Genomic DNA, 15437 nt, shown 5'->3' on the forward strand with positions numbered 1-15437 from the left:
TCAAGAAGGGTAGCAAAGAAGCCACTTCTCTCCAGGAAAAACATCAGGGACTGACTGATATTCTACAAAAGGTACAGGGATTGGACTGCTGAGGACTGGGGTAAAGTCCTTTTCTCTGATGAATCCCCTTTTGTTTGGGGCATCCGGAAAAAAGCTTGTCCGGAGAAAGCAGGTGAGCGCTACCATCAGTCCAAGGTCATGCCAACAGTAAAGCATCCTGAGACCATTCATGTGTGTGGTTGCTTCTCAGCCAAGGGAGTGGGCTCACTCACAATTTTGCCTACGAACACAGCCATGAATAAAGAATGGTACAAACACATCCTCCGAGAGCAACTTCTCCCAACCATCCAGGAACAGTTTGGTGACGAACAATGCCTTATCCAGCATGATGGAGCACCTTGCCATAAGGAAAATGTGATAACTAAGTGGCTCGGGGAACAAAACATCGATATTTTGGGTCCATGGCCATGAAACTCCCCAGACCTTAATCCCATTGAGAACTTGTAATCAATCCTCAAGAGGCGGGTGGACAAACAAAACCCCACAAATTCTGACAAACTCCAAGCATTGATTATGCAAGAATGGGCTTCCATCAGTCAGATGTGGCCCAGAAGTTAATTGACAGCATGCCACGGCGGATTGCAGAGGTCTTGAAAAAGAAGGGTCAACACTGCAAATATTGACAATGCATCAACGTCAATAAAAGCCTTTGACACTTATGAAATGCTTGTAATTATACTTCAGTATTCCATAGTAACATCTGACAAAAATATCTAAAGACACTGAAGCAGCAGACTTTGTGGAAATTCATATTTGTCATTCTCAAAACTTTTTGCCACGACTGTACATACAGTTGAAGTCAGAAGTTTACATACACAGGTTGGTGTCATTAAAACTCGTTTTTCAACCACTTCACAAATTTCTTGTTAACAGACTAGTTTTGGCAAGTTGGTTAGGACATCTAATTTTTGCATGACACAAGTAATTTTTCCAACAATTGTTGACAGACAAATTATTTCACTTATCATTCACTGTATCAAAGGCTTGCAAGCCGAAGAACACCATCCCAACCGTGAAGCACGGGGGTGGCAGCATCATGTTGTGGGGTGCTTTGCTGCAGGAGAGACTGGTGCACTTCACGAAATAGATGGCATCATGAGGGAGGAAAATTATGTGGATATATTGAAGCAACATCTCAAGACATCAGTCAGGAGGTTAAAGCTTGGTTGCAAATGGGTCTTCCAAATGGACAATGACCCCAAGCATACTTCCAAAGTTGTGGCAAAATGGCTTAAGGACAACAAAGTCAAGGTAGGGGGACTATGGTCTGTTTGAAACATGTTTGGTATTTTATTTGGTATTACAGACAGATTGAAAATGTCAGTGAAGACACTTGCCAGTTGGTCAGCGCATGCTCTGAGTACACGTCCTGGTAATCCGTCTGGCCCCGCGGCCTTGTGAATGTTGACCTGTTTAAAGGTCTTACTCACATTGGCTACGGAGAGTGTGATCACACAGTCGTCCAGAACAATTGTGCTCTCATGCATGCTTCAGTGTTACTTGCCTCAAAGCGAGCATAAAGTAATTAAGCTCATCTGGTAGGGTCATGTCACTGGGCAGCTCGCGGCTGTGCTTCCCGTTTGTAGTCTGTAATAGTTTGCAAGCCCTGCCACATCTGATGAGCGTCGGAGTGGGTGTTATACGATTCAATCTTAGTCCTGTATTGACGCTTTGCCTTTTTAATGGTTCTTCAGAGGGAATAGCGGGAATTCTTATAAGCTCCCGGGTTTGAGTCCCGCTCCTTGAGAGCGGCAGCTCTACCCTTTAGCTCATTGCGGATGTTGCCTGTAATTCATGGCTTCTGGTTGGGGTATGTACGTACTGTCACTGTGGGCACAATGTCATCGATGCACTTATTGATGAAGCTAGTGACTGATGTGGTGTACTCCTCATGAGGCTGGTTGAGAGAATGCCAAGAGTGTGCAAAGCTGTCATCAAGGTAAAGGGTGGCTATTTGAAGAATCTCAAATATTATATTTATTTTGATTTGTTTAACACTTTTTTTTGGTTACTACATGATTCCGTGTGTTATTTCATAGTTTGGATGTCTATTATTCTACTATGTAGAAAATCATTTTTTTTAATGAAAAACCCTTGAATAAATAGGTGTGTCCAAACTTTTGACTGGTACTTTATATATAGAACAAAAATATAAACACAGCATGCAACAATTTCAGAGATTTTACTGAGTTACAGTTCATATAAGGAAACCAGTAAATTGAAAAAATAAATTTGTTGCCCTTATCAATGGCTTACACATGATTGGGCAGGGGCGCCTGGGAAGGCATAGGCCTACCCACTTGGGAGCCAGGCCCAGCCAATCAGAATACATTTTTCCCCGCAAAAGGGCTTTAATACAGACAGCAATACTCTTCAGCACCCCCAAATTCTCTAGAACAATGTTGGAGGCAGCTTATGATAGAGAAATGACATCTGTGGCATTGTGACAAAACTGCACATTTTAAAGTGGCCTTTTATTGTACCCAGCACAAGTTGCACCTGTGTAATGATCATGCTGTTTCATCAGCTTCTTGATATGCCACAAGGAGAAATGCTCACTCACAGGGATGTAAACAAATTTGTGCACAACATCTGAGAGAGATACGCTTTTTTGAGCGTGTGGAACATTTCAGCAGTCTTTTATTTCAGCTCATGTAAAGTGTTGGTCTCATTTTTCATGTTTTGTTTATATTTTTGTTCAGTGTAGTACTTTTATATGAGTCGGGGTGAGGAGGGCAGGTATCACACACACACACACACACACACACACACACACACACACACACACACACACACACACACACACACACACACACACACACACACACACACACACACACACACACACAGCTGTCAGTAAAGTTTTCCTAAGGTACTTTATAGCCAAAACACTGACCTCAACCACACCCTGTACTTTATCCCTTCTTTAAGTCCTTCAGTCATAAATCATCTTATTCAGAACTGAAGTGTCTGTTGACAGCTGAGGGTGTAACTCTGCACTAATCTCCCCCTCCTCCCCCTGCTGACCCGGAATGGAGCATAGGGCAAGGCTATCACACTGTGGCAGTCTGACAGAACATCGCCACTCGCTGGGAGAAGTGTGTGTGTGTGTGGTCAGCCTCCCTGGCAACCTTAGAACTCTCCCCTGTCCCTCCACTCCATTTTCTCTTCATGATAATAATACATGGGTTTTATACAGTGCTTTAAATGGAAACAAAGTCACAGTAGTTTCTCCCTTTCTCTCTCTCTTCTCAGTCTCTCTCTCTCTTCCCAATCTCTCTCTCTCTCTCTTCTCTCTCTCTCTTCTCAGTCTCTCTCTTCCCAATCTCTCTCTCTCTTTCCCAGTCTCTCCCTTCCCAGTCTCTTCCCTTCCCAGTCTCTCTCTCTCTCTCTCTTTCAGTCTCTCTCTCTTCCCAGTCTCTCTCTCTCTCTCTCTCTCTCTCTCTCTCTCTCTCTCTCTCTCTCTCTCTCTCTCTCTCTCTCTCTCTCTCTCTCTCTCTCTCTCTCTCTCTTCTCTCTCTCTCTCTCTCTCTCTGTGTCTCTCTCTTTCTCTCTCTCTCTCTCTCTCTCTCTCTGTGTCTCTCTCTCTCAATCTCTCTCTCTCTCTCTCTCTGTCTCTCTCTCTTTCTCAGTCTCTCTCTCTCTCTCTCAGTCTCTCTCTGTGTCTCTCTCTCTTTCTCAGTCTCTCTCTCTCTCTCTGTGTCTCTCTCTCTTTCTCAGTCTCTCTCTCTCTCTCTCTCTTTCTCAGTCTCTCTCTCTCTCTCTCTCTTTCTCAGTCTCTCTCTCTCTCTCTCTCTTTCTCAGTCTCTCTCTTTCTCAGTCTCTCTCTTTCTCAGTCTCTCTCTCTCTCTCTTTCTCAGTCTCTCTCTCTCTCTCACCAGTTCCCTTCTCTCTACCATACCTGACTGAGAATACACCAGTTCCCTTCTCTCTACCATACCTGACTGAGAATACACCAGTCCCCTTCTCTGTACCATACCTGACTGAGAATACACCAGTCCCCTTCTCTCTACCATACCTGAGAATGCACCAGTTCCCTTCTCTCTACCATACCTGACTGAGAATACACCAGTTCCCTTCTCTCTACCATACCTGACTGAGAATACACCAGTTCCCTTCTCTCTACCATACCTGACTGAGAATACACCAGTTCCCTTCTCTCTACCATACCTGACTGAGAATACACCAGTTCCCTTCTCTCTACCATACCTGACTGAGAATACACCAGTTCCCTTCTCTCTACCATACCTGAGAATACACCAGTTCCCTTCTCTCTACCATACCTGACTGAGAATACACCAGTCCCCTTCTCTGTACCATACCTGACTGAGAATACACCAGTCCCCTTCTCTGTACCATACCTGACTGAGAATACACCAGTCCCCTTCTCTCTACCATACCTGAGAATGCACCAGTTCCCTTCTCTCTACCATACCTGACTGAGAATACACCAGTTCCCTTCTCTCTACCATACCTGACTGAGAATACACCAGTTCCCTTCTCTCTACCATACCTGACTGAGAATACACCAGTTCCCTCTCTCTACCATACCTGACTGAGAATACACCAGTTCCCTTCTCTCTACCATACCTGACTGAGAATACACCAGTTCCCTTCTCTCTACCATACCTGAGAATACACCAGTTCCCTTCTCTCTACCATACCTGACTGAGAATACACCAGTCCCCTTCTCTGTACCATACCTGACTGAGAATACACCAGTCCCCTTCTCTGTACCATACCTGACTGAGAATACACCAGTCCCCTTCTCTCTACCATACCTGAGAATGCACCAGTTCCCTTCTCTCTACCATACCTGACTGAGAATACACCAGTTCCCTTCTCTCTACCATACCTGACTGAGAATACACCAGTTCCCTTCTCTCTACCATACCTGACTGAGAATACACCAGTCCCCCTATGTCTGTCCCCCAACTCTTTCACATAGTAATAACATCTCTACTGTATGTCTGTCCCCTTGTCCCCCCAGGTGATGGTGACCAACGTGACGTCACTCCTGAAGACCGTGAAGGCAGTGGAGGACGAGGCCACCAAGGGCACACGGGGACTGGAGGCCACCATTGAACACATCAAACAGGAACTAGCTGTGAGTGGCACTGGCACACAGAAATAGAATAACTACAATTCCCATTCAAGTGACTGTTCTGTCATTCTATTTATATGCTGTCACACCAGAGGACAGTTGTCTTGAAGTGTCACTGGACAGCAGAAGTTTCAACTCAAAATCAACCAGCTTTAATTTGAGAATAGAAGACACATTTGTCTAGTTTGAGTTGTAAATTTAACCTAATCACTCATCATACACACGTCATACAATGCTGTAATACCGTATTCGAAAGTTCTGTACATCAAATACACAATAGTGTATTTATCATCACAGTAAGTTATATTGTTAAGTTGAAAAACTATTTTGAAGAAAGATATTACATATTATAATCCTATATACACGTATGGGCCTTTTATATAATGTCCTATTATAACAAAAAGTCAACTATTATAGCTACCAACAGGCTAAGTAAATAGTTACTGTTTTGTTCTCTCTCAGGTGTTCAGCAATGGCGATCCTCCCCCCAAGACGTCCACTCCAGAAGATTTCATCCGCATGACCAAAGGCATCACCCAGGCAACAGCCAAAGCAGTGGCTGCTGGGAACTCGTGTCGCCAGGAGGACGTAATCGCTACGGCCAACCTGAGCAGGAGGGCCATCGCCGACATGCTGCACTCGTGCAAGGTCAGAAAGGAGTCAAGACGACCCTTAGATAACCTTCAGATAACCTTTATCTTCTCTAACTCCTTGGAGCTAATCGCCCTCGACAACCTTAAAGGGATACTTCAAGATTTTGGCAATTAAGGCATTTTTTTCTACTTACCCAGAGTCCGATGAACTCATGGATACCATTTGTATATCTCTGTTTGACGGAAGTTGAAGGTGGTTTCTGGAGCCATTGATAACTAGCATTAGCGCAATGACTTGAAGTCTATGGGAGCAGCTAGCATGCCAGTTGGAATGACGAGCTCTCTAATACCTTTTTGTAATTATCGAAGTGAATATTTATGAATACAGCAAAGAAAAAGCCAATGTTATCTATTCGTGCACCAGTCATACATGTCCCATACTAATGTGTGTGTCTGTGTGGTCTCCACAGCAAGCCGCCTACCACCCAGAGGTCAGCAAGGAAGTTCAAAACCGGGCCCTGCGCTATGGCAACGAGTGTGCCTTGGGCTACCTGGGACTGCTGGAGCATGTGCTAGTGGTAAGATTACATGTATTTCTTATTTGAATAGTATTTTATTTAAGCGGTAAGGAATGGACGCTGTTTGTCAAAGTGCTGATTTGTTTGCGGGGGATGGTTTGATGTATAGGCGTTGAATCAGGTGCATTAGTGCTGAGCTGGAACAACATGAATCACTGAATCATGATTAGTTGAATCAGGTGCGTTAGTGCTGAGCTGGAACAACATGAATCACTGAATCATGATTAGTTGAATCAGGTGCGTTAGTGCTGAGCTGGAACAACATGAATCACTGAATCATGATTAGTTGAATCAGGTGCGTTAGTGCTGAGCTGGAACAACATGAATCACTGAATCATGATTAGTTGAATCAGGTGCATTAGTGCTGAGCTGGAACAACATGAATCACTGAATCATGATTAGTTGAATCGGGTGCGTTAGTGCTGAGCTGGAACAACATGAATCACTGAATCATGATTAGTTGAATCGGGTGCGTTAGTGCTGAGCTGGAACAACATGAATCACTGAATCATGATTAGTTGAATCGGGTGCGTTAGTGCTGAGCTGGAACAACATGAATCACTGAATCATGATTAGTTGAATCGGGTGCGTTAGTGCTGAGCTGGAACAACATGAATCACTGAATCATGATTAGTTGAATCAGGTGCATTAGTGCTGAGCTGGAACAACATGAATCACTGAATCATGATTAGTTGATTCGGGTGCGTTAGTGCTGAGCTGGAACAACATGAATCACTGAATCATGATTAGTTGATTCGGGTGCGTTAGTGCTGAGCTGGAACAACATGAATCACTGAATCATGATTAGTTGAATCAGGTGCGTTAGTGCTGAGCTGGAACAACATGAATCACTGAATCATGATTAGTTGAATCAGGTGCGTTAGTGCTGAGCTGGAACAACAGACTCCACACCCAGTAGATGTCCAAGACCAGAGGTAGTGGTGACCACCACTGCTGTCAGGGTTGTGGGGACTAGGGAGGGTATATTCTTACATGGGAGTTCATCTCAAGACCAACACCTCCCATATACCCCATATCCCCCTCCACCCCACACACCCTCTCCCAACCTTCACCCCACATCCCCCTCCTCCCGAGTGGCGCAGCGGTCTAAGGCACTGCAGTGCATGAGGCGTTACTACAGACACACTGGTTCGAATCCAGACTGTATCACAACTGGCTGTGACTGTGAGTCCCATAGCACAATTGGCCCAGTGTCGTCTTGGTTTGGCCGGTCGTCATTATAAATAAGACTTTGTTCTTAACTGACCTGCCTAGTTAAATAAAGGTTAAAATAAAAATAAATGATCTCCCTCCCTTCACCCCCTCCCTCTGTTCCTTCACCCCACATCTTTCAGAGGGCTCTGGATGAGACCATTTCAAACAGCAATTCCTATAGCTCCCAAAATACTAGACCTGCCCCTCTGCCCCCATAACTGAGCAAAGCATGTCAATATTGTCCCAAGAGGTATTGCCAAGACACACAACCACCAAACCCTCCCCCCTCCCCCCACCACCACACAAAGAGATTAATTTACCATGTGATTTATGACATATCTGCTGCCATGGGACATAAAAAGCCTTATCTATCATTAAAACCAACCCATTGCCCTGTCCCCACTCCCAATGTCAGAGGTCACATATAATGTCAACGTCCTTTTTCCTCCTCAACACCCCCTGTCTAAGACGGGTCTAATTGGTGGGCGGGGAGCGCAAGGTGTTAAGCCACAGTCATGTCTATTATAGAGATGGTGTGTAGAAGGAAGGGATATCGGTTAACATGGTGACCACTAGAGCTCTTGGATTCCACTCAGGAACTAATCAGCAAGGGACTTCCTCAGGGTGCAGGGATATTGGAACTATATTTGGGAGCTGTTGAATTGCTTGTTTGGTTGCAAAAAGAGAAATCAAAAGGGACAAATCGTAACTTGAAATCTGTGTGCTTACTTGGACGTTGACTGACTCAGACTTTCACATAAATCATGCATTGATGTCAATGGGAGATTTCAGAAACATTTTTGTCACATGTACAGATCTCAAGATAGAATTCTGCCATGATTAAGTTGTTCATTACTATAGATTTACATGAAAATCAAACGATATTAAGATTATATCACATTACGAACCATTTCCATGCACATTTTCTCACCTGGTATTTTCTTATACTTTCTCCACCGTGAAATTAAATGTCTATTAAAATGTAACCGAAAGGTCCTGATGAATTTCCTCTCCACCCTCCCCCCAATTTCCTGTGAATGTTCTGGGTCTCACTGTTGACTGTGATGATGTAGCCGGTGAGTATTAGTAAGGCTATGTGATTGACTGCACGAGTGTGGAGCTACATTGACCCAGTTCTGGGGACATACTTTCACCGCCCTGAAAACACTGTCCTCAGCAAATCCTAGATCAGATCCACACATCTCTCCTTATCTGGCTCTAAAATTGTTAATACAATTATATTACCTCAGATCTACACTTACCTGGCTCTCAAGCTGGTTTTAAAGAAAAAGTTAGCTTCTTTTTTTTTATTTTTACAACCAAATAAAATGTTTTCGTTTCACTTGTTCACTTGTTTCACTTGAGATTCACTTCCTCATCCTCATTGTGTAGTATGGAAGCTCAAAAAACACATATGTATTCTTTCAAACGGAAACACTTTCGGTATAGTGATGTGGGTCTTTAAAAGTTGTAAACATAAAATTGTGTCGTTACGAACTTTATCCACAAGATAATTTCACACAAAATGTAATATAATATGACAGCTACTAGAAGCGGGAGTATTCTAATATTAGAAGTGGTAGTATTCTAATACTAGAAGTGGTAGTATCCTAATATGGTAGTATCCTAACACTAGAAGCGGTAGTATCCCAATACTAGAAGCGGTAATATCCCAATTCTTGAAGCGGTAGGATCCCAATACTAGAAGTGGTAGTATCCTAATATGGTAGTATCCTAATTCTAGAAGCGGTAATATCCCAATACTAGAAGTGGTAGTATCCTAATATGGTAGTATTCCAATGCTAGAAGCGGAGGTATCCTAATATGGTAGTATCCTAATATGGTAGTATCCCAATACTAGAAGCGGTAGTATCCTAATATGGAAGTATCCCAATACTAGAAGCGGTAGTATCCCAATACTAGAAGCGGTAGTATCCTAATATGGTAGTATCCTAATTCTAGAAGCGGTAGTATCCTAATATGGTAGTATCCTAATATGGTAGTATCCTAATTCTAGAAGCGGTAGTATCTTAATATGGTAGTATCCTAATTCTAGAAGCGGTAGTATCCTAATTCTAGAAGCGGTAGTATCCTAATATGGTAGTATCCTAATTCTAGAAGCGGTAGTATCCTAATATGGTAGTATCCTAATATGGTAGTATCCTAATATGGTAGTATCCTAATTCTAGAAGCGGTAGTATCTTAATATGGTAGTATCCTAATTCTAGAAGCGGTAGTATCCTAATTCTAGAAGCGGTAGTATCCTAATTCTAGAAGCGGTAGTATCCTAATTCTAGAAGCGGTAGTATCCTAATTCTAGAAGCGGTAGTATCCTAATTCTAGAAGCGGTAGTATCCTAATACGAGAAGCGGTAGTATCCTAATTCTAGAAGCGGTAGTATCCTAATACGAGAAGCGGTAGTATCCTAATACGAGAAGCGGTAGTATCCTAATTCTAGAAGCGGTAGTATCCTAATATGGTAGTATCCCAATACTAGAAGCGGTAGTATCCCAATACTAGAAGCGGTAGTATCCTAATATGGTAGTATCCTAATATGGTAGTATCCTAATTCTAGAAGCGGTAGTATCCTAATATGGAAGTATCCTAATATGGAAGTATCCTAATATGGAAGTATCCTAATATGGAAGTATCCTAATATGGTAGTATCCTAATATGGTAGTATCCTAATATGGTAGTATCCTAATTCTAGAAGCGGTAGTATCCTAATTCTAGAAGCAGTAGTATCCTAATTCTAGAAGCGGTAGTATCCTAATTCTAGAAGCGGTAGTATCCTAATATGGTAGTATCCTAATTCTAGAAGCGGTAGTATCCTAATATGGTAGTATCCTAATATGGTAGTATCCTAATATGGTAGTATCCTAATTCTAGAAGCGGTAGTATCTTAATATGGTAGTATCCTAATTCTAGAAGCGGTAGTATCCTAATTCTAGAAGCGGTAGTATCCTAATTCTAGAAGCGGTAGTATCCTAATTCTAGAAGCGGTAGTATCCTAATTCTAGAAGCGGTAGTATCCTAATTCTAGAAGCGGTAGTATCCTAATACGAGAAGCGGTAGTATCCTAATACGAGAAGCGGTAGTATCCTAATTCTAGAAGCGGTAGTATCCTAATATGGTAGTATCCCAATACTAGAAGCGGTAGTATCCCAATACTAGAAGCGGTAGTATCCTAATATGGTAGTATCCTAATATGGTAGTATCCTAATTCTAGAAGCGGTAGTATCCTAATATGGAAGTATCCTAATATGGAAGTATCCTAATATGGAAGTATCCTAATATGGAAGTATCCTAATATGGAAGTATCCTAATATGGTAGTATCCTAATATGGTAGTATCCTAATATGGTAGTATCCTAATTCTAGAAGCGGTAGTATCCTAATTCTAGAAGCAGTAGTATCCTAATTCTAGAAGCGGTAGTATCCTAATTCTAGAAGCGGTAGTATCCTAATTCTAGAAGCGGTAGTATCCTAATTCTAGAAGCGGTAGTATCCTAATTCTAGAAGCGGTAGTATCCTAATTCTAGAAGCTGTAGTATCCTAATACGAGAAGCTGTAGTATCCTAATACGAGAAGCTGTAGTATCCTAATACGAGAAGCTGTAGTATCCTAATACGAGAAGCGGTAGTATCCTAATACGAGAAGCGGTAGTATCCTAATACGAGAAGCGGTAGTATCCTAATTCGAGAAGCGGTAGTATCCTAATAATCGAAGCGGTAGTATCCTGATATGGTAGTATCCTAATTCTAGAAGTGGTAGTATCTTAATTCTAGAAGCGGTAGTATCCTAATATGGTAGTATCCCATTTCTAGAAGCGGTAGTATCCTAATTCTAGAAGCGGTAGTATCCTAATATGGTAGTATCCTAATTCTAGAAGCGGTAGTATCCTAATACTATAAATAATGTTAGATTTTTAGCAAGTTGACACATCAATGCATCGAGAAATACAGAGATTGTTCTTAACAACACATATGCAACTAATGTTATCTCGCTGCATGGAGATTTGCGCTTGTCATAATGTGTGTACAAGGTATATGTACATAATGTGTTTGTGCCCGAGTGTGTTGCAATTCTTTGCACAATACACACAACTCATTACTTTCCCATGCCCTGTATTGTTTCAAAAGTGTAAGTTCCTTATTCTAGTTCTCCATGACCTTGGGGCTCAGGTCAACTCATTACGTGTGTGTGTGTGTTACTCCCGTGTGTAAATGTGACTTTCCTGTGTGTGTTACATCCCTGTGTAGACCTACGTACAGTATGTATTTGCGTGTGGCTAGCGGCCATGCCACCCATTCCTGTGCAGCCATGCTGCTCCTCTTGTCTTTTCCTAGTAGCGCATCTGAATGAACTGGAGCGCAACGTGCCTCCCACAGGCACAGAGCACTGTTAATGCCCTGCACCTGTCATCTGCCAGGCCCAACTGGCCAGGTCCATCTCACTGGAGGACACTCTGAGGACACTGACACACACACACATAATGAGTGGGGCACTGCCTGGGGCTGGTTGGAGCCATGTACTGTATATTTATACTGAGTTTGACTGTTTGAGGCTAGATGTCTATAGACCATACCATGTTGGCACCAAATGTTCCACAGCTGGTCCTTTCTGGTGAGAATGCATTGTAATGGCTGAACTCTGAACTAGTTAGCTGAACTCTGTATCTATGGCTGAGTCTGAAAACATTACTAGCTGTCAAAGCTCATTGCAGGAGGACCGAGGGAGGTACTTTGGATCCTCTCATCCAATGAGCTTTGAGAGGAATTGCAGAAACCAGTACAGGGGTAAGAAAAGATTTGATGTCTGGTAACATATTCAGACACTCCCTATGGCTCTGGGATAACCCACCCTCTCCCACTACCACCCTGCCACTACCAACTAGCAAGCTCTTCCCACATGATCACCCATGTCCACATCCAATTGGACTAAACTGCTAATGTGCTTTGGCATGTGGAGGCTGAATGGTTTATGTTTGTTAACAAGGTGTCTTTGTAGCACCTTTATTTATTGCATAATTTAAATAGCCTGATATCTGTATCTTAAATTTGTCACCCAATTCTTTTTAAGGACCTTTAACTGTGAGTTCGAAATAGTCTCATGGTCCTAAATGGAAGACCCAGCAGTGTTACAGTCTCATGGTCCTAAATGGAAGACCCAGCAGTGTTACAGTCTCATGGTCCTAAATGGAAGACCCAGCAGTGTTACATTTTCATGGTCCCAAATGGAAGACCCAGCAGTGTTACATTTTCATGGTCCCAAATGGAAGACCCAGCAGTGTTACATTTTCATGGTCCCAAATGGAAGACTCCATTGTGTTAGTAGGTATAGCAGGTGACATCCAGAAGCACAGATTGAATTGAGATTTCTTGAAGGCATCAATGGGGGCTGTGGCTTACTCTCTCAAGTAGTCTTTCTAGGATTCCTCCCATCTCCTCCTCAACTGTATTAGAGGAGAAGGTCCAATGTCTTTTGAGGAGAGAGGATTCGAGGAAAGATTAATTGCGAAAAATCCCGTCTTTGGCTGCAGTGTTAGTTTTACAAAGACCCTAGTAGAGAGAGCGAGAGAGAGAGAGAGAGAGAGAGAGACTAACTAACTGTTGTTGTTTCTCCTTTGTCCCCTTCCCACAGATCATCCAGAAGCCTAGCCACGAGCTCAAGCAGCAGTTGGCTAACTACTCCAAGCGCGTGGCAGGCTCCGTCACCGAGCTCATCCAGGCCGCAGAGGCCATGAAGGGTACCTTGACCTCTTATTATTACAGAACTACATTCCCCACGTGTCACTCTTCCACCTCTCCCCTCCTTAAGGAGCCAGCAGGCTTCCGTTTGGCTGGCGCCTAGCTGAATTCAGCTAGCCGAAATGAACTCCCTTCAAATACATTTGCTTGAAAAACAAGAAAGAAGCGGCATAGCCATAGCGAGTATTCACTTCCTCAAAATAGTCTGAATTAATCTAAGATAACTCAAGAAATCTGTCATATATTTTCAGCAAACTACATCTAACTAAGTTGTTTGGTGCAGTATTTCTCAATTTAAAAAATGTGCATGAAAACGATTAGTCTCCCGTTGAGTGACGAGAGACTTTATTGAAGAATCTCTACTGTTAACCAATCACCGACGAAGGGGTGTAGACTTTATTGAAGAATCTCTACTGTTAACCAATCACCGACGAAGGGGCATAGACATTATTGAAGAATCTCTACTGTTAACTTCTTGGATATAGGGGGCACTCTTTTAATTTATGGATAAAAAAACCTTCCCCCTTTTAAACAAAATATTTTGTCACGAAAAGATGCTCGACTATGCATATAATTGACAGCTTTGGAAAGAAAACACTCTGACGTTTCCAAAACTGCAAAGATATTGTCTGTGAGTGCCACAGAACTAATGCTACAGGCGAAACCAACTCAATCACCGACGAAGGGGTGTAGACTTTCGGCTCCGAACTTCGGCTTTCCTCTAGAAACTATGTTGTCCGCCTGAACAGCTGAAAAACCCTTACCGATGACCAAAACCAACAAATACATCACAAAATGTTGTCATAATATATACATGAACTCTTCTGAACTGTTTTGGCTGGGAAGCATTTATCCAAAAGGCAGCATGGCAGCTTTCCATGGCTGTAGTTTATTTAGGAGGAAGCGTGGCAGCTTCCCGTGGCAGCTTTCCATGGCTGTAGATGATTTAGTAGGCAGTATGGCAGCTTTCCATGGCTGTAGTTTATTTAGGAGGAAGCGTGGCAGCTTCTCGTGGCAGCTTTCCATGGCTGTAGTTGATTTAGTAGGCAGTATGGCAGCTTTCCATGGCTGTAGTTTATTTAGGAGGAAGCGTGGCAGCTTCCCGTGGCAGCTTTCCATGGCTGTAGTTGATTTAGTAGGCAGTATGGCAGCTTTCCATGGCTGTAGTTGATTTAGTAGGCAGTATGGCAGCTTTCCATGGCTGTAGTTTATTTAGGAGGAAGCGTGGCAGCTTCCCGTGGCAGCTTTCCATGGCTGTAGTTGATTTAGTAGGCAGTATGGCAGCTTTCCATGGCTGTAGTTGATTTAGTAGGCAGTATGGCAGCTTTCCATGGCTGTAGTTGATTTAGTAGGCAGTATGGCAGCTTTCCATGGCTGTAGTTTATTTAGGAGGAAGCGTGGCAGCTTCCCGTGGGCAGCTTTCCATGGCTGTAGTTGATTTAGTAGGCAGTATGGCAGCTTTCCATGGCTGTAGTTGATTTAGTAGGCAGTATGGCAGCTTTTCATGGCTGTAGTTGATTTAGTAGGCAGTATGGCAGCTTTCCATGGCTGTAGTTTATTTAGGAGGAAGCGTGGCAGCTTCCCGTGGCAGCTTTCCATGGCTCTAGTTGATTTAGTAGGCAGTATGGCAGCTTTCCATGGCTGTAGTTGATTTAGTAGGCAGTATGGCAGCTTTCCATGGCTGTAGTTGATGTAGTAGGCAGTATGGCAGCTTTCCATGGCTGTAGTTTATTTAGGAGGAAGCGTGGCAGCTTCCCGTGGCAGCTTTCCATGGCTGTAGTTGATTTAGTAGGCAGTATGGCAGCTTTCCATGGCTGTAGTTTATTTAGGAGGAAGCGTGGCAGCTTCCCGTGGCAGCTTTCCATGGCTGTAGTTGATTTAGTAGGCAGTATGGCAGCTTTCCATGGCTGTAGTTGATTTAGTAGGCAGTATGGCAGCTTTCCATGGCTGTAGTTTATTTAGGAGGAAGCGTGGCAGTTTCCCGTGGCAGCTTTCCATGGCTGTAGTTGATTTAGTAGGCAGTATGGCAGCTTTCCATGGCTGTAGTTGATTTAGTAGGCAGTATGGCAGCTTTCCATGGCTGTAGTTGATTTAGTAGGCAGTATGGCAGCTTTCCATGGCTGTAGTTTATTTAGGAG

At 43.1% G+C, this 15437-nt stretch overlaps 1 protein-coding gene across 2 annotated transcripts in view; it reads left to right on the top strand.

Annotated features, from left to right (window-relative positions):
• tln1 (talin 1) overlaps nucleotides 1–15437 on the top strand; it is a 155854-nt gene that overhangs the window by 126955 nt on the left and 13462 nt on the right. For both annotated transcript variants that reach the window (XM_046290564.1, XM_046290565.1), the window contains 4 exons: nucleotides 5051–5167; nucleotides 5627–5812; nucleotides 6228–6335; nucleotides 13193–13298. In XM_046290564.1, coding sequence (XP_046146520.1) covers nucleotides 5051–5167; nucleotides 5627–5812; nucleotides 6228–6335; nucleotides 13193–13298 — 517 coding nt within the window. The remainder of the gene's footprint in view (nucleotides 1–5050; nucleotides 5168–5626; nucleotides 5813–6227; nucleotides 6336–13192; nucleotides 13299–15437) is intronic.

Source organism: Oncorhynchus gorbuscha, linkage group LG11, assembly GCF_021184085.1.
Source record: "Oncorhynchus gorbuscha isolate QuinsamMale2020 ecotype Even-year linkage group LG11, OgorEven_v1.0, whole genome shotgun sequence".
In the NCBI taxonomy this organism is placed as follows: Eukaryota; Metazoa; Chordata; class Actinopteri; order Salmoniformes; family Salmonidae; genus Oncorhynchus; species Oncorhynchus gorbuscha.